General features: G+C 53.2%; 9 protein-coding genes across 9 annotated transcripts; 8 read left to right on the top strand and 1 right to left on the bottom strand.

Annotated features, from left to right (window-relative positions):
- Positions 1–27: 27 nt before the first annotated feature.
- On the top strand, positions 28–1,257 carry CKM354_001226400 (uncharacterized protein; the record flags this gene model as incomplete). The annotated part of the gene is made up of 1 exon (XM_044807781.1): positions 28–1,257. The coding sequence occupies one exon, from the start codon at positions 28–30 to the stop codon at positions 1,255–1,257; it is 1,230 nt and encodes a 409-aa protein (XP_044663716.1).
- Positions 1,258–1,568: 311 nt separating this feature from the next.
- Positions 1,569–2,132, top strand: CKM354_001226300 (uncharacterized protein; the record flags this gene model as incomplete). Its single annotated transcript, XM_044807780.1, has 1 exon — positions 1,569–2,132. One exon carries the CDS (start codon positions 1,569–1,571, stop codon positions 2,130–2,132), a length of 564 nt encoding a protein of 187 aa, XP_044663715.1.
- A 959-nt stretch (positions 2,133–3,091) lies between these two features.
- Positions 3,092–3,850, top strand: CKM354_001226200 (uncharacterized protein; the record flags this gene model as incomplete). Its single annotated transcript, XM_044807779.1, has 1 exon — positions 3,092–3,850. One exon carries the CDS (start codon positions 3,092–3,094, stop codon positions 3,848–3,850), a length of 759 nt encoding a protein of 252 aa, XP_044663714.1.
- A 575-nt stretch (positions 3,851–4,425) lies between these two features.
- On the top strand, positions 4,426–5,970 carry CKM354_001226100 (uncharacterized protein; the record flags this gene model as incomplete). The annotated part of the gene is made up of 1 exon (XM_044807778.1): positions 4,426–5,970. The coding sequence occupies one exon, from the start codon at positions 4,426–4,428 to the stop codon at positions 5,968–5,970; it is 1,545 nt and encodes a 514-aa protein (XP_044663713.1).
- Positions 5,971–6,701: 731 nt separating this feature from the next.
- On the bottom strand, positions 6,702–7,766 carry CKM354_001226000 (uncharacterized protein; the record flags this gene model as incomplete). Its single annotated transcript, XM_044807777.1, has 2 exons — positions 6,702–7,595; positions 7,668–7,766. The coding sequence occupies 2 exons, from the start codon at positions 7,764–7,766 to the stop codon at positions 6,702–6,704; spliced, it is 993 nt and encodes a 330-aa protein (XP_044663712.1).
- A 1,062-nt stretch (positions 7,767–8,828) lies between these two features.
- On the top strand, positions 8,829–9,814 carry CKM354_001225900 (proteasome core particle subunit alpha 7; the record flags this gene model as incomplete). The annotated part of the gene is made up of 3 exons (XM_044807776.1): positions 8,829–8,831; positions 8,887–9,111; positions 9,170–9,814. The coding sequence occupies 3 exons, from the start codon at positions 8,829–8,831 to the stop codon at positions 9,812–9,814; spliced, it is 873 nt and encodes a 290-aa protein (XP_044663711.1).
- Positions 9,815–10,631: 817 nt separating this feature from the next.
- Positions 10,632–11,665, top strand: CKM354_001225800 (uncharacterized protein; the record flags this gene model as incomplete). Its single annotated transcript, XM_044807775.1, has 2 exons — positions 10,632–10,868; positions 10,928–11,665. The coding sequence occupies 2 exons, from the start codon at positions 10,632–10,634 to the stop codon at positions 11,663–11,665; spliced, it is 975 nt and encodes a 324-aa protein (XP_044663710.1).
- A 1,084-nt stretch (positions 11,666–12,749) lies between these two features.
- CKM354_001225700 (uncharacterized protein) lies at positions 12,750–13,785 on the top strand (the record flags this gene model as incomplete). The annotated part of the gene is made up of 3 exons (XM_044807774.1): positions 12,750–12,980; positions 13,036–13,176; positions 13,231–13,785. The coding sequence occupies 3 exons, from the start codon at positions 12,750–12,752 to the stop codon at positions 13,783–13,785; spliced, it is 927 nt and encodes a 308-aa protein (XP_044663709.1).
- A 1,261-nt stretch (positions 13,786–15,046) lies between these two features.
- On the top strand, positions 15,047–15,970 carry CKM354_001225600 (uncharacterized protein; the record flags this gene model as incomplete). Its single annotated transcript, XM_044807773.1, has 1 exon — positions 15,047–15,970. One exon carries the CDS (start codon positions 15,047–15,049, stop codon positions 15,968–15,970), a length of 924 nt encoding a protein of 307 aa, XP_044663708.1.
- Positions 15,971–16,099: the final 129 nt, after the last annotated feature.

Below are 16,099 nucleotides of genomic sequence, written 5' to 3'. Positions count from 1 at the left end.
GCTGGAGCGACGTACGCCGCAGCGGCGATGCCTTTCGTCATGGCGGTGCTTTACGTGATTCAGAAGATCTACCTGCGCACATCTCGCCAGATGAGATTCCTGGAGCTGGAGTCTCAAGCGCCACTTCTCACCCACGTTACCGAGACCTTGGCTGGAGTCGCAACTATTCGAGCATTTGGCTGGCAGCATGAAATGCACCAAAAGTGCCTCACACTGCTTGATCAATCTCTCCAGGCATACTACCTGCAGCTGTGCATACAGCGATGGCTCAACTTCGTTCTTGCACTTGTGACAGCTGCTGTGGCAGTCGTTGTAGTGTCCATAGCATTGACCATCCCTGGAACATCAAGCGCTGGCGCCATTGGTGTCTCGCTGCTTGGCATCTTAAACTTCAGTTGGTACCTCTCGTTTGTCGTCAATGCCTGGACAGCTCTCGAAACTTCTCTCGGCGCCATAGCACGCTGCAAGAACTTCGAAGCGAGCACTGCATCGGAGGACTTACCAGGCGAAACTCGATCACCGCCTTCTGACTGGCCATCCGCTGGTACAGTAGAGATCAAGAGCATCACTGCAGCTTACAATGACGATGTCAAAGTATTACAAGGGATATCGTTGTCGATTGCTGCAGGAGAGAAAATTGGTATTTGCGGGCGCAGTGGCAGTGGTAAGAGTTCTTTGCTATTGACACTGCTGCGACTGCTGGACACCTCTTCTGGCAGCATCGAAATCGATGGGTTCGATCTGGCATCCCTGCCACGCCAGGCCACCAGAGCTGCATTAACCGCCCTGCCCCAAGAGACGGTTGTCTTTCCAGGCAGTATTCTGGCCAATCTCGACCCTTTGGGCATCAGGAGCGCTGCTGAAGTCGAACACGCGCTGCGAATCGTAGGCATAGATGATCTCATCATTGAGCGAGGCGGCCTCGAGGCCCACGTGGCCGATCTTCGCTTATCGCAGGGACAACTCCAGCTTTTCGCAATCGCACGAGCACTGCTGCGAAAATCCAAGCTGCTCATCGTGGATGAGATGTCCAGCGCAGTTGACGCGGCGACAGAACAAAGAATGATTGAAGTGATCATGCGAGACTTTGCAGACAGCACTGTCATCGCCGTCGCTCATCGCCTGAAATCCATTGCTGCCTTCGACAGAATTGTAGTCATGGAGAACGGAAGGATTGTCGAAGTCGGTGCTCCCTCCGAACTGCTTGCAAAGTCTGGAGGTATGTTTCGGTCAATGTGGTCCCGATCTGCATTGTAAATCCGAGCAAGTCACGCTTCTCCATGTTGAATATTGAAGGCGGTTCTATCGGCATATTGATAGGTCTCGCCGTGTCGGTGTGACACTAAGATCAGGCGACGCCGGTCCAGACTCTGCTTATACGACACGCACCCCTGTCACAACATGCTCGGCTCAAGGATATCCATGGCTAGCTTCCCATGCATGGTTCCCGACGCTCACAGGTGTTGCTCCTGCAACTTACACCTCGCGATTCTCTCCGAACAGAATCTGTCAAAGTGTCTGTTACCGATCAAATCTGCATCCTACGCGCCAGCTCATCGCCGTCTCCCATGTCAACCACCAAGACGATAGAATTGCCTCTCGGCAACACCACCGCGAGATGCACGATAGAGATTCCGGATACAAGCGACGATCCGCCTGCTCCGGAAGCTGTTGTGGACTTCACATACCAAGCCGTTGCTTGGATAGTGAAGCTCGCCGCAGAAATGAATACCACGGCTCCAGCCACCAGCCCACAGAGATCGAGCATTAGGCAAGTACGAGCCATCCACGAGCCCAGTGCGTGCCACCAACCATCGAGTGCGAGACCTGACGAGGCGGCGATGCAGCTCATCGGCGTCAAGCGAGAGAGGCAGCCTGATTGTGTCGACATCAACGACGGATCTGCGGATCGACAATCTGAAGCTGGAACAGTCGTGAAACGACCCAAGTTGGCCATGCGACACGACAGTTTCTGGAATGGAGCTTCTGTACCTGAGGTTCCAATGTCGGATGACAGTGGGTTTTATGAGGGTGGTGACTGCTCTCAACCGGCCGAGAGTCTGCCACCCTCGCCACCAAGATCTCCTGGCTTGTTATCAAGATCACGTTCTTGCCCGCTGCTGGCATCGTGACAGCAGGAGCCGTCGTGGAGAGTGGAGGAAATCGAGTGGGATACACCATGGCCACTGGGCCATGACCGATGAGGAATTGCAGCGAATTGTCGTGCAACGTACTTGCAGTACAGCTGCAGCTACCACGCCTTGGTCGCTCTGTTACGGCTGCAGCGGCCGCTCCAGCACAGAGTTTTCATCACGCCATTTACGATACGGCATTGGTAGTGGATCTCGACGATGCCTCTGAGCGCCCGCGTCCTCATCTACTCCGCCCGGTCCATCAAGAAGCTGCTCGTCACACGAATCATGATCACACTGCCGATGGCCACTCTGGTCCATCTTATCATACGGACTGAGGCTGTGCAGGCCAAATGTCGCTCAATTGAGCGCATGAAGAGCCAGGCATCAAGCTGCTCCGCCATGGTTTCTCGTCAAACAGATCCGCAGTTTTTCGCGTATTGCTTCGGCGACGGCGTGCTTCGCGGCACATGCGACGTAATGACAATCTCATCAGTCATCCGCTGTTTAAATATTGCCTCGCCGACTGGCTCGCCTCTATAGCCAGTGTCAAACATGCAAAGACGGCGATCCTGGTCCACGATTTTGCAAACAGGTAGATTTGCTTTCGCCTCAAGTTGTCTGGTCAAGGTGCTAACGGTTGTAGGGTCATTTCCAGTCACGAAGATTAGATGCATTGGAGCTTGGAACTAGGTCACATCGCGCGGTGATCGATCGGTGTTGGCTTGCTCCCACGCGACCTTTGGATGTCTGACACAGTAGCCTGTGCCCTTCGGGCTGAGGAAAGTATTGTGTGAACAGATAGACATGATACCATATATCTCAGGCAGCAGCTTCAATGCACCATGCCCCATGGCATCAACGCGACCACGCGCCACCTGTGACTCGATACAGTCACAGCTACTTGCGCTTGATCTACAACACCACTTCCACCCCATCTCGGTCAGCGATTCTCTCTCATGGCGGCCTCTTTGTGTCACGGTGCAACTCCACTGACCATGCTCGCTCCCTTCGAAGCCTCTCGAGATGCAATGATCCTCTCCGCTCACAATTACCTGTTACAGCCTCAGTATACCGGCCACCTCTCCACCGTCTACCAGCCCGCCGATCTCCAGGGCGGGGATCACGCTTCCGATCCGGCCGATAGAGAGCGACCTGCCTCCAGGATGTTGATATACCGCGGTGACTCTCGCCAGTCTTCTCCAAAAGCTAACGACCACGTCCGAAACCTCGTATCCTCCAATTCCTATCCTGTCAAATCAAGTGACGAAGACCTAGAAGAAGTGGAGATCGAGTCCATGATCCCAGACTCTGTAGAAGGTCCATCATCACCAATTCCGACAGAAAACAACAGCAGGGCCCGGAGCAGTCCCTCCCTCTTCATCGACGAAGCAGAGTTTTGGGGTTACGAACAAGCCTCTATGTCCGCTGCTGGTGCCGAACAGCAGACGGCATATGCACCTCTCACCGCTTCCCGCAAGGTTGGATCGCAGAGGAAAGATCTGGGAGAAGGACTAGATTGGAATAAGATTTTGCTGCGGTCAAGGTCGGAGAACAACCTGGTATTTTTGAAGAGCAGAGATCGATCGAGATTCTGCGAGAAGATGTTGATGCTGGGAGCGGACAGGGAGCATGTAGAAAGGTGGAGAGAAGAAGGGAATATTGCAGAACTAGACTTGCTGTGGCCACCGAAAGCTAAGATACTTGTCGGAGGATAAGGCATTGGGCTGGAAGGTTCGAGGTTGGAGGAGGTCGGGATAGCTAAATGGAAGAGCTGCACGTCGGAGTGTGCAGTGTACGAACACGATGTGGTACGGTAGTGGTACGTCAAAGGTAAAGTCAGATAGCATCGTGAACTTCGAATGAGAGGATTGCGTGGCGTTCACTTTGTGTAATATTGTCGGCGCAGCGAAAGTGAAGCCTGAGGCGTGAAAGTCGGAGCTTTGACTCGCTTTCCGACAGGCAGGCGCTGGTGACGTTGTTGCGTGCTCGCAGTCACTTTTCCCGCACGCCGCTTCCTCCACTATCTCTCGAACGCATCACGCGTCGCCGCACCTGCACTACATTCTCCTCCTGTTCCTGTGTTTGCGTGCTTGCTACTACAACAACTGCCAGTCGCTTTACACCGCGCCTGGGCAATCACTTCAACCCACCACCAACGCTCCGAGCGCCCGTTGCCCCCGCCAATCGTCCCCAACTTCACCAACTTTCCTCAGACACGCCGGCCACACGCTTTTGCCCAGGGACATAACACCAGTACTCTTAGCGTGCCAGGTGGGCAGCTGGCTGCAGGATGGCAAACGACGCAGATATCGCCACCTTCACGGCTTTCACGTCTGGGACGCCCGAACAGGCCCAGAGATTCCTTCAACTCACAGACAACAACGTCGAGCAGGCCGTCGAACTCTTCTTCAGCAATCCTGATCTCGGCAGTGGCAGCGGAGCAGGCGTGAATGCCTCAGCACCTACCACGGCCAGGGACGATCCCATCACAATCGACAGCGACGACGAGGATGAGCCCAGACCACAGCACAACGTCGAGGACGATGAAGCCATGGCGAGGCGGCTGCAAGAAGAGATGTACGGCGGGCCTGGTGGTAGCAGCAGAGGCGGCGAAGACGAAGTGAGAGCACCCATTGCGCGGACGACAGAAACGCTGGTGGGGCCCGGCAGCTACGGCGGCTTTGACCCCAACGATCCGGGCCAGATGAATGCGGCTATTGCTGAACAACTCATGCGGCGGAATCAAATGCGTGGCTCTCGTGCTGCGCCAGGCATTTTCAACCAAAGTGAATCGCGATCCATCTGGAGCGGCGACGACCCTTCGGATCCAGAAGCGCATCGCAGAGCACTCTCACGCGCAACAGGAGGTTCCTCAGATCAGTCCGCCAAGGCAAGCCACCTCGCCGACCTCTTCAGGCCGCCGGTGGATCTGATCACACCGCTGTCGCTCGCTGATGCGCGAGACGAGGGCAAGGAGGAGGAGAAGTGGATTCTGGTTAACGTGCAAGATCCCTCCATATTCGATTGTCAAGTGCTCAATCGAGACATTTGGAAGAACGAGCAAATTCGCGAGACGATTAAGGAGCACTTTCTTTTCCTGCAGTACAGCAAGGACGACCCACGAGGAGGCGATTACGTGAACTACTACTTTTCGAACAGCCGCGACAATGAGGCCGCTTACCCACACATTGCAATCATCGATCCACGGACAGGCGAGCAAGTCAAGACATGGTCCGGATCACCAGCACCCAAAGCTCCTGACTTCCTCATGGATCTGCACGAATTCCTCGACCGGTACAGTCTGAAGATGAACATGAAGAACCCAGTACAGACAAAGCGCAAGGAGTCTAAGAAAGACGTCAGCCAGATGAGCGAGGAAGAGCAGCTCGAGTTGGCCATGCAAGCCAGCATGGGTGCTGGTAGCGCCGCACCGAAAGATGAGGATCCTGACATTCTGACGAAGAACTCGGCGAATGGCAAGGGTAAGGCACCTGTTGTGGACGATAGCAGTATGGACGTGGACGAGGAGGCACCAGCGCAGGAGGACACCCCATTCTCAAGAATCTCAGCCACCAGTCCACACGAAGAGCCCACGAGTACCGATCCGAAGGAGACAACGAGGATACAGTTCAGACACTCTGGTGGTCGCATTATCCGACGGTTCAACCTCTCCGATCCAGTGAGGAGGATCTATGAGTGGCTGAAAGCTAGCCCCATCGAAGGCCAAGAGGGAGACACATTCGAGCTGATCAGTCTGGGCAAAAACTTGATAGATCAGCTAGACCTCTCCATTGCCGATGCTGGGCTTAAGCAAGGCACGGTCATGGTGGAGTAAAGATGGGTTGCTGCGGTGTTCCAAGAAGGAAGCATACGGCCAAGGGCAGGTTTGGAGATATGACAGTGGTATACAGTAAAGTATAGCGCCAGAGTCTGTCTAATAGAAATTCTGCGTGGGCACCATCTGCCACGAACCTTGCCTATCGTTTTGGAGTCTTTCTTTCTGTTTTGAGTGGGTACTTCCATGGGTTGCGAGACAGCTGCCGTGGCTATGGCTGAGGATCACTTGCCTTGCTCGGAAAAATTACCGCGGCCAGAAATGTTTCCCAGCTCACGAGGCTCGCCATGTCTAGGGAACGCGTGCCAGGTCTTGCCGGAATACCAGGTATAGCTTTCTCGAATTGAGAGGAAGCTCTCTACTCGTTTGCCTAGCCTCGCGAGGGAATATGCCGCCGTGTCCCGCTGCAGCCATCCCCAGGAAGTGCATCGGTCTCTGGCTAGACGGATGCTTTTCGGCTCAGAAGGTTGGGCTCGGCCAAAGACATAATTTCAGACATTACTGAGAGATACGGCTGCAAGCACGATTGATCTTGCATAAATATGGAGGCCTCTGCTTCTCGAATTAGCATTGAGACAGAAGTGTACCGCAGTGGTTCGTGGGAGAGAATGTTCCGCACTTTCGAAACTATTTCCGTGGAAGTATCTGATTTCGGCCACGAACAAAACATCTTCATTCTTAATCAAAAGCCAGAACAAAAAAAGCACAAGTGGTATATAGCTTCACTGCCTTTACATCACCATATCGTCGTCCTGTCCGAGCTGCGCATCCATCGCTCGCTGATTCATCCTCTCCCAGTCTGCGTGACACCGAATCTGCTCGTACATCCCATACTGATCCTCCATCGCCTGCTGGTGCTGTGCCTGGGCATAGCTAGGCGCTTGCCACAATCCTGCAGCATACACGGGGTCCGAATGCATTTGCTGATAGCCGTTGCTCATGTACGGCTCCGCCTCGCCTTTGGCAAGGTACGCAGCTCCGCTTGCAATACTTGCAGCCCGGGCACGGACAGCAGGCGGGCTGACAGGCTCCGAGACGTATGTGTCGAAATCGTGATCCTCGCGCGGTAAGATTCGGGACTGCATTTGCTGCTCATACCTTGCCCTGGCTTCTGCCTCTTCCTTCTCCACACTGGTTGCCTCGTGCTGCGCTTGAAAGTGCTGTTCGAGCGGATAGCTTGGCGGTGCGATCCTCCAAAGTTCAAGCAGACGAAGCCTCTGCTCGTAGTCTGCGCCCGCAAAAAGCTCAATCTGATTAGGAAGCAATGAAGTTGGTTCAATGCTATGCTGAAGGAGCATCTCAGCCATGCCCGCTGGCATTATCGACTCTCGATATGGTGGCGGGGGAGATCGAGCGGGCTCGGACTGCGTATCTGTTGTGAGATGCGTAGAGTGGGTGTAGTGTGCAGAAGCAAATGTGAGGGGTGCATCAATCTTCTCCGGTACCATCTGTATCTGCTCGACAATTGCTCGAGCCTGTCCTTCGTATTGCGGCTCGGCAATGACCTTCTGCTGCTGCTCCGTCGAAAGCTTGGCAAAGAGCTGCGAGAGCTCATCGTGCTGGAAAGTGTTCATGGTGGTCTTACTCTCTCCCGAAACTCTGGCGCCCAAAGTTTTGCTGCCGCACTAGCAAAGTTAAACAAGTTAGTCGAGCACGAACGGGGTGGACGGCCTTTCTTTCGAGAGGCCGGGTCTTACGTGATTGCAAGTGTGCTCTTGTATCCAGACCGATGCGGAGTACTCGACAGGTGTGCTGTAGCCGCAACTGTCGCAGTAGTGAACAACCACTCCCAGCATCGAACCAACAATCAAGTATGATGTCGTGCAAGTGGCCCAATTGCTCCTGATCCGGTCACGAGGTCCAAGGTATTGCAGTCCAGATTCTTGCCGGGCAGAGCAAGCTATATACGGAAGATAAGAAAGCGCAACAGTTGACGAGCAGCTTCTCCCGCTCTCAGCTTTCCGTGTCCTCTTTCCTCGTCGATACAACTCGTATAGCTTCTCGTCGAGGCAAGCGTCCACGTCAGGTGAGAGGTGCAGTCGCCGGCTATCAAAGCAGAAAAGCAAGAGGCGTCGGCGATTCTTTTGCCAGGTTGCCAACAAAGGAGGGGCACCTGTCCTTTCTTTCCCGACTCTTTCTCGCGGAGATTTGCGCGGGGCGGGGAGGGGTTGGCAAGATCTTGTATTCAGTCGTAAGTACAGCTATCGAGGCTACCTAGAGGGCGAAGGGAGGGTGCAAGAGGGAACGAGGCGGTATATGAAGTAGCGGGTGGACAGGAGAGGGAGGGAGATGATATCGAAGGTGTGACCAATTTTAGTCTGCGTCATCCGCACGCTAGACGGGCATCGGGGAGATCGCAGGTGTGATTGGCAGGGACCGACGCCGTTGGGCAGAAACAACGTCGCTGCTTTGTGCGGCGTCGGCCGGTCCTGGGGAATTACACGTAGCAGTCCGATGGATCTTGCGGTGGCCAGTATAGAGCATGTCCAAACTGCAGCATCGCCTATCAGTTTGTGTCAGACATAGCGAAGTGAGGCGTTCGTTCGGCGTTGAGTTTGAGATCGAGATTGTCTGTTTCGGAAGTACGGTAGGCGGTAGGAGAAGTTGAGTCGAAAAAGCAGGCGCTAGTCCGGCTGGCGGAGTTAGGCAGGTAGAGCTCGCGCGTCTCGAATGCAAGCTCCATCACTACGTACAATCAATCATACACCACTTCCACCCATCGCCGCCGCTCCATCACCCTTCTCGCAGGCAATTGACTTCGACGACGAACAGCAGAGCGCTACTTTCAATCAGCGCTTCCTTTCCGCGCCGCCTGCGACAACCCCGCTCACCTCCAAACAGTTCTCATAAACGCAGCCATGGTAATTGAAACAGCCTCATCTATCGACACGCGCATTCCCTGACTTGGTGTTCTAGACGTCGATAGGCACAGGCTACGATCTCTCCAACTCGGTCTTCTCCCCCGATGGACGCAATTTCCAGGTCGAATACGCGGTCAAGGCCGTCGAGAACGGAGGTACAGCCATCGGCATCAGATGCAAGGATGGCGTGGTGTTGGCGCTGGAGAAGCTCGTCACCAGCAAGCTCATGAAGAAAGATGCAAACAACCGGATAGCAACTGTCGACAGGAATATCGGTGTGGTGAGTGAGGAAATGGTCACTTGGGCCTGGCTGTGATACTGACGAGGCTGGTCACTAGGTCCACTCTGGTCTCTTACCCGATGGCCGCCACTTCGTCTCTCGTGCCCGCGATGAGGCATCACAATGGCGCGGCACCTACAAGGCCCCGATTCCCACATCATCTCTCGCCAACCGCATGGGCGCCTACGTGCAAGCATACACTCTCTACTCCTCCGTACGACCATTCGGCATTACCGCGATCGTAGGTGGCTGGGACGCTGAAACAGAAGTCGACGTGGATGGAGCTGTCGGAAGCGGGCCAAAGGTCGGAGCAGGTGGCAAGACGCAGGGCGTGAAGGAAGGCGGGCCATACCTCTACATGATCGAGCCATCAGGTCTGTACTGGGGATACTACGGCGCCGCAACGGGCAAGGGACGACAGACCGCAAAGGCAGAGCTAGAGAAGCTAAAGCTGGATCCAAAGGATGGCGAGTGCATCAGCTTGGAGCAGGGCGTAAAGGAGGCGGCGCGCATCATCTACGCTGCGCACGAGGACAGCAAAGACAAGGAATTCGAACTGGAGCTGACCTGGATCAGCTCAGTGAACGGGCCGACTAAGGGTCGACACGAGGCTGTGCCGAAGGAGATGAAGGAGGAAGCAGAGCGCTTGGCCAAGATTGCGCTGGAAGGCGAGGACGATGAAGAGGAGAAGATGGAGGAGTAGGCGATTTGCTGGAGTGTAAGATACCAGTGCATACGGCGGAGTCGCCTGCATAAAGCGGCGTACGAGTTGATGGCTACAGAGAGGCGTTCATCAACGCTCCAAGAATCGAACAATGGCATGTATCATGAACCGCATGTTGTCTCCTCTTGTCGACTAATCTAGGTCTCAAATTGCGCTGTGATCTGGCTAGATCTAAGGTCCGCCCAATCGTCGTGAGGGTCCATGTGGAAGCTCAACGTACAGCAGAGTTGAACAATCGCGAAGCGGCTCGAGTTGTGCGTGACTGAACGCAGCATAACCGCAGATTTCAATCCTCACACCGACATTAGTCGCAATTGAATGAACCTCAGCAAGGATCTTCCGTCTGCGACAAGAGCGGTACTGAGTTGATCGAGGCCTGGACATCCGCACACTCAGGGGGAAGGGTTGAAGTGAAGGTCATGTGACCAGACCAAGAGCTGCTATGCATACTTTCACTTATCACTCAGCAGTGCTCGACGGGATGTTGCAAAGCGGCGGCTCAAGATATGCTGTTCATCGACCCTTTGCAGCGAAGAGAATGCCAGCACGATCATTTGGCGCTGGTGATCCAGCATGCACGTGGAGAGGCGCTGCTGCAGTTGGCGATTCACTTTCCTGAGGCCACTTGCGCGGGCGACTGCGCGTGTGAAGTTGGTCAGTGAAAAAGCACGCGTCGACCGCGTTGCTCCTTCCCTCTCGAATTTGACCCCAGGCTGCCACACAAAATCTAAGCCAGCAATACCTCACACGACACAACTCATCAGCCACACATCACCACCATCCCAACGCGATGACGATGTCGATTCCGCTCGACACCTCCTCTCCGGCCGCGATCGCCCCGGTGGATGGAGTCTGTCACTTCGACGGATTGCCGCCGGAGCTACTCGGCATGGTTTGCAGCTTTGCATACGGATACCAAAGTGTGAATCCCATCACGACGAGGGTACAGTGGGAGCATAAACAAGAGGACCTCGTAAGACGGGGCAAGTTGGCCAGCAGCCCCGCATTCAAGCACTACGTCGACCACTTCCTTGTAAGTAATGCCCACTTCATAAACGCTATACGTTCGGCATTTGCTGACGAAGACTATAGGTATCCAAACGCTTTTTCCTGAGCGCCACTGAAGCATTCGTCCGTGCTCAGCGGCTAGACCAGACTGTGACAAGTCTCGGTCTTGGCCCTAAGGATCGTCTTTGCGGACAGAGTGTGATTCAGCTCTTCACTAGATCCGTGAAGCTGAACTCGTACACTGACGCCATTTCGCTGCGCAATTTTTCGAGCCTCAGAAACGTCGAAATTGTCATCGACAATTTCAAATTCGAGCACGGGCTCCAGCACAAGAAGTATGCTTGGCTACATATCTTTCAAGATCACGACCTGGCGAATCTCAACTTCGTCAAGGATTTGGTGGTACTCCGAGGCTTGTCAACGTTCACCTGTATCGCCAAGGAATGTTCCTACGCCGACACGAAGCCCAAGAAGCAGTTGTGGCTGGAGAACGTCCTCGCGCTCGAAAAGTACGTGGCATCAATCGTCACTGCGCCAAAGCCAAAAACTGCCTCAAACAGCTCGAGCAACAATACTGAGCCGATGCCGCTATATCCAGGTTCGCGCGTCACTGGCATCGGCTGCAAATCTACGCTCATCAGCGTCGAACCTCAGCCACATTTCGCCTTTCAACCCCAGCGAGTTGCCTTCGACACACGTATGGTCACTCGAGTTATGTGTTTGGAGACTGATCAGCTGTCGCGATGGGTCCACCGTGTCCTCCGCCAGCATCCAGAGCTTGCTTCACTGCTCGACGACCCAGGCTTCGCCACCTCAAGATGAGCTCAACTGCTGGAGCAACTGGTCGAGATCTGCAAGACTTGCTGAGCGAGCATCTCCTCTTGCTCCTGCTAGCACAAGTGCAGCAGATGAATTGTCTGGATGCCGTACAGACGCCATTGTCCATCAAGACTGCTGATTTGACTCGTGCTCTCGCGAGAGAGATACCACGGTCTTATTCTCTGCGCACTTCATGGCGGGGATCACTGCTGTTGACATCCTTTCACAGCCTTGCTAAACTTGGTCACGAACTGAGCATTAACGGAAACTCAAAGAATGGTTCGACGAAGATTTCCATGGCCGCCATGCACACAGTTCTTTCCTCACCGGCGCATGTTCCCATTGCTTCTGATGAGACAGATGCGTCGCAGTCGGGGGAATTGAGCATATGCTCTGGGGGGACATGGGCTCGAATAGTGGTATGTACGAAGTTGATGCTGATCAGCATCGGAGAAAGCTACATAGCTTCGCGAACTTGCTCAGCACGATCTTTAGTCTTATCAAGCATATATTGAAATGCATGTCGCTGAGATGACCTACGGACAAACTTCAACTCCGCAGAGCAAAGGGAAGTCATCTGAATAACCGCCCCAGCTTCTCTGCGCAATGCAACACTTCCTTGCGCCTTCACATACGCATATATGAAGCCACTACTCCCGCGAATATACACATGGGCCTTTGACCAGAATTGAATTCATATCAAAAACGCTACTTGCTTTTGCAGAACCGCGGCGACCACGTCTCGGCTACTGTGAACAATAGAACCCAGGAATACTACAATGGCTATCACTGCATTGTGCAGGACGAGCAGTAGACAAGGCCAATCACTCGCGCGTTACCGATACGGAAATCGAGATTCACTGCTGGACCTGCCCATTCATACTCCAGTGAACACTTGCGCTCGTGAATACTATTGCGTTCCTCTCCTACATCTCAAAAGTACTCACTTGCTGGATCGCTCTCCTCAACCTCACCACAAATCGCAACACAACCGCAGCACATATTGCAATACTGCTGGGTTTCAGTAAATCAGTATCTGCACAGCACACACCGCTCTCGTCGACAGAGCACCAGCACTATTGTCACCATGTCGCTCGCGCTCGCAACCTCACCAGCCGCAGTGGCTCCGCAAGACAGGGTTTGCCACTTCGATAAGTTGCCGCAGGAGCTGCTCGACATGGTTTGTGGCTTTGCGTATGGGCATCACACCGAGCGACTTATCATCACCAAAGGTCAATTCATGGATAGTCTTCTATTCTTGGAAGAGGCCAAATCGTCAATCCTTCCACCCTTCGAGCATTACGTGAATCAATTTCTTGTAAGTACTCTCTGCTTGACTAGGAACCGTTCAGCAGTCACTAACCAGGAACCAGGTATCAAAGCGTTTCTTTCGCAGCGCCGTAGAAGCATTTATCAAGGCTCAGCGGCTCGACCAAACAGCGCCTGAACATTACTTCTCATCCGATCGTATCTCTAAAAACAAGCTATTTCAGCTGTTCGCAAAAGACATTACGGTTAGTTCGCTGGATGACATATAAATGCTCCAAGACTTCTCCAGCCTGAGGAAGATCGAACTGGTTCTCAACGAAAATAAGTTCACGTTTAGTTCGTCACCAACGACGCATTTTCCCTGGGTGCATGCCTTCCAAGAGGAGGATTTCGCACATTTGAATATTGTCAAGCACGTCGGTGCTCTACGAGGTGTGAAGACATTAACCATCAAGGCCGGCGTTTGTCTCCAAGCCGATACAGGGGCTAAGAAGCAGATGTGGCAACGTAATATTGACGCGCTCCAGAAATATCTCACATCGATTGTGACTGCGCCAAAGCCACGTACCGCTGCAACAGAGCCAACAACCACTGCTGTAGAGCCAGCAACAACTGCAGCAAATTCGCCTTATGTCGAACTACCACCGCGACTATACCCGGATTCGCGCGTCAGTGGCACTGAGTCCGGTCTCATCACACCGACAGTCCGTCTAACCGGTTCAGTCCCCGACATGGCTTCCCAAGTTATGGCTCTCGACAGAACCGATTTGCGACAATGGCTTGAACGTGCTCTTCAGGAGCACCCAGAACTTGCGCGACCACTCCAGATCGCCAATCCGGATCATAGATTCTGAGTGGCGACCTTCGTACATTCTTTCGAGCGTTGTTGACTTGGGACCTGGGGCCACTCTCGCTACTCTGGAAGAGGCATGACTAGCCCGAGCTTTCGGGATTGACGCTCTGCGGTACGGAATGATGTCGGCTACGATCCTCGCGAGGTTCATCGATCTGCAGCTCAACCGATCGAGTCAATGCGGTCGGCAGAGCTTTGTTTTTCCCCGGCCGGCATCTTATGCGGGAGGGAGTCTTGCAGCACCTGCAACTCCAGCAGATGGTGTTCCTCTGTGTGATAGAAATGGAACTTTGGAGTAATGGAAAAGGATTGAACCTGTTCGAGGGCAATGGTAAGGACATATGGACGAGCTTGATGTTGATACAGACGTGTGTTGGATATGTAGCCAGGAAGTCCCGCCATTGCACCACAATAGCTTTGCTCAAAAAATCATTGAATTATTCATGCTGATCGTTCCCGACATCACTCCCATTGTCGTACACTGATCATGAACGACGGCAATTATGATTTGCAATGGCATTGGTTCAGCAGGATGCCTCGCATTGACTCCATATCCAGTGAAAAGCAGTTTCGTCCGACATACAAAATTTTCCGGATAGTAGGAGTGCTGCAAGCTCCTTTTCGATGGAGGTAAACGAATGAGATTTTTTACGTGCTTGCTGCTGACTTCATGTGAGAACATTTGCTACACAGTGTAGTTCTTCGTAGCAGACTTATTCATTCGGACGCAAGCTATCTGCATGACTAGCCTCGTTACGTAGTCGATCAAGATTCGTCAATTGGTGAAGCATTCACGGGCTGTACCTGGAAACGACTAGTAATCACGAGCCTACGGACAAACATAGGCGCATGTGAACGCCTTGGGAAAATCGAACGGCATGTTTACTTGCACCCAGTGTGTTTCCCATCTTATGCACGTATTCGACAAGATTGACTGCCCTACTGATTTCCTCTGACTCTGGACAGCTGAAACAGTGAGACATTCGTTGTGACATCCTACAAACCAGCACTTTAAAGTCAAACAGAGGCTGCTGGAGTAAGACAAAGATAGTGATCTTTCACTGCCTTCATTGATTCACTGCTGCGGTGAAGATTAACTTCTCTATCAGAAGCTGCGCTAGTGAACGGCGCTTGCCTTCGTCCACCATTCAAAACGGCATGAGATCCTTTCCCTTTCATTTCCACCAACACCCAAACACCGACACAGATAGCTACATACAACAACAGCATCGGTGTCAACCACGTCTCCAGGGACCTCCAACATGTCGCTGGCCCCCCAGATTTCATCACCGGCTGGACCTCCTGTGTCGGAAAATGCGATCTGCCATTTTGATAGACTGCCGCAGGAAATACTCCATAAGATATGTGACTTTGCATATGGTCACCCTGTTGAATCGAGCTTCATCACGAAGGATCAGCACATGGACCTGCAGCTGTGTAAAACAAAGCGAGGCTATTCGACAAGCATCCGACCCTTCAAACCACAGGTCGATCGATACATGGTGTCGAAGCGCTTCTTCCTCAGCGCTATCGAGGCCTTCGTGAAGGCTCAGCACCTCGACCTGTCCGACGGCTGTGAATTCACGAACGCTTATATCGCTGAGCAAAAGGTGTTCGCACTTTTTGCTCGATCTGCTACACTATCGAGCGTGGCACTCGATTTCCTCCAAGACTTTTCCGCATTAAGACATTTGACCATAAAAGTCGACTGCGACCACTTCGGAAAGGACGAGTGGGCTGCAGACAAATACCCATGGCTTTACGCTCTTCAAGACGCCGAGATTGCAGAACTCCCATTCGTTCAAAGTTTGAGCAACGTCCGAGGATTGAAGACTTTTACGTGCACATACGAGTGCTGCTACTACGTCTCGTCGCCGGAAGAGCTTCAGTTATGGGAAGACAACGTCCTCGCTATCGAGAAGTATCTGCTGCCAATCGTAACGACTAAGAAGGCAGGTATCTCTCCCATAAATTCATCGAACGGCATTGGGCCACAGCCATTATATCGCGGATCTCGCGTTAGTGGCATCGCATGCGGCTCTTCTCTACTCACGACTGAGTCTGACCAATTTGAGGCGCTGCCGAAGCAGACCACTCAGGTTCTTTCGATGGGGCTACATGAATTGCATCGTCGGGTGAAACGTGCTCTTCGCGAGCATCCAGACCTTGCTCGACCATTGGACTAGACTAGTCGCAAGCCGTCTCATGCGGACCTGACGGGCCTTGCTTAATGGCATAGATGCATGGCTCAGAGGCTGAAAGGTTCCGGATTGAGACGAATTGAAAATGAGGAATCAGTGTCTGCAAGAGTTGAC

The sequence above is a fragment of the Cercospora kikuchii genome (assembly GCF_019650295.1).
Source record: "Cercospora kikuchii DNA, contig_00009, whole genome shotgun sequence".
Taxonomy (NCBI): domain Eukaryota; kingdom Fungi; phylum Ascomycota; class Dothideomycetes; order Mycosphaerellales; family Mycosphaerellaceae; genus Cercospora; species Cercospora kikuchii.
The sequence above is the reverse complement of the archived record's forward strand: the minus strand, read 5'-3'. Positions and strand labels throughout refer to the sequence as shown.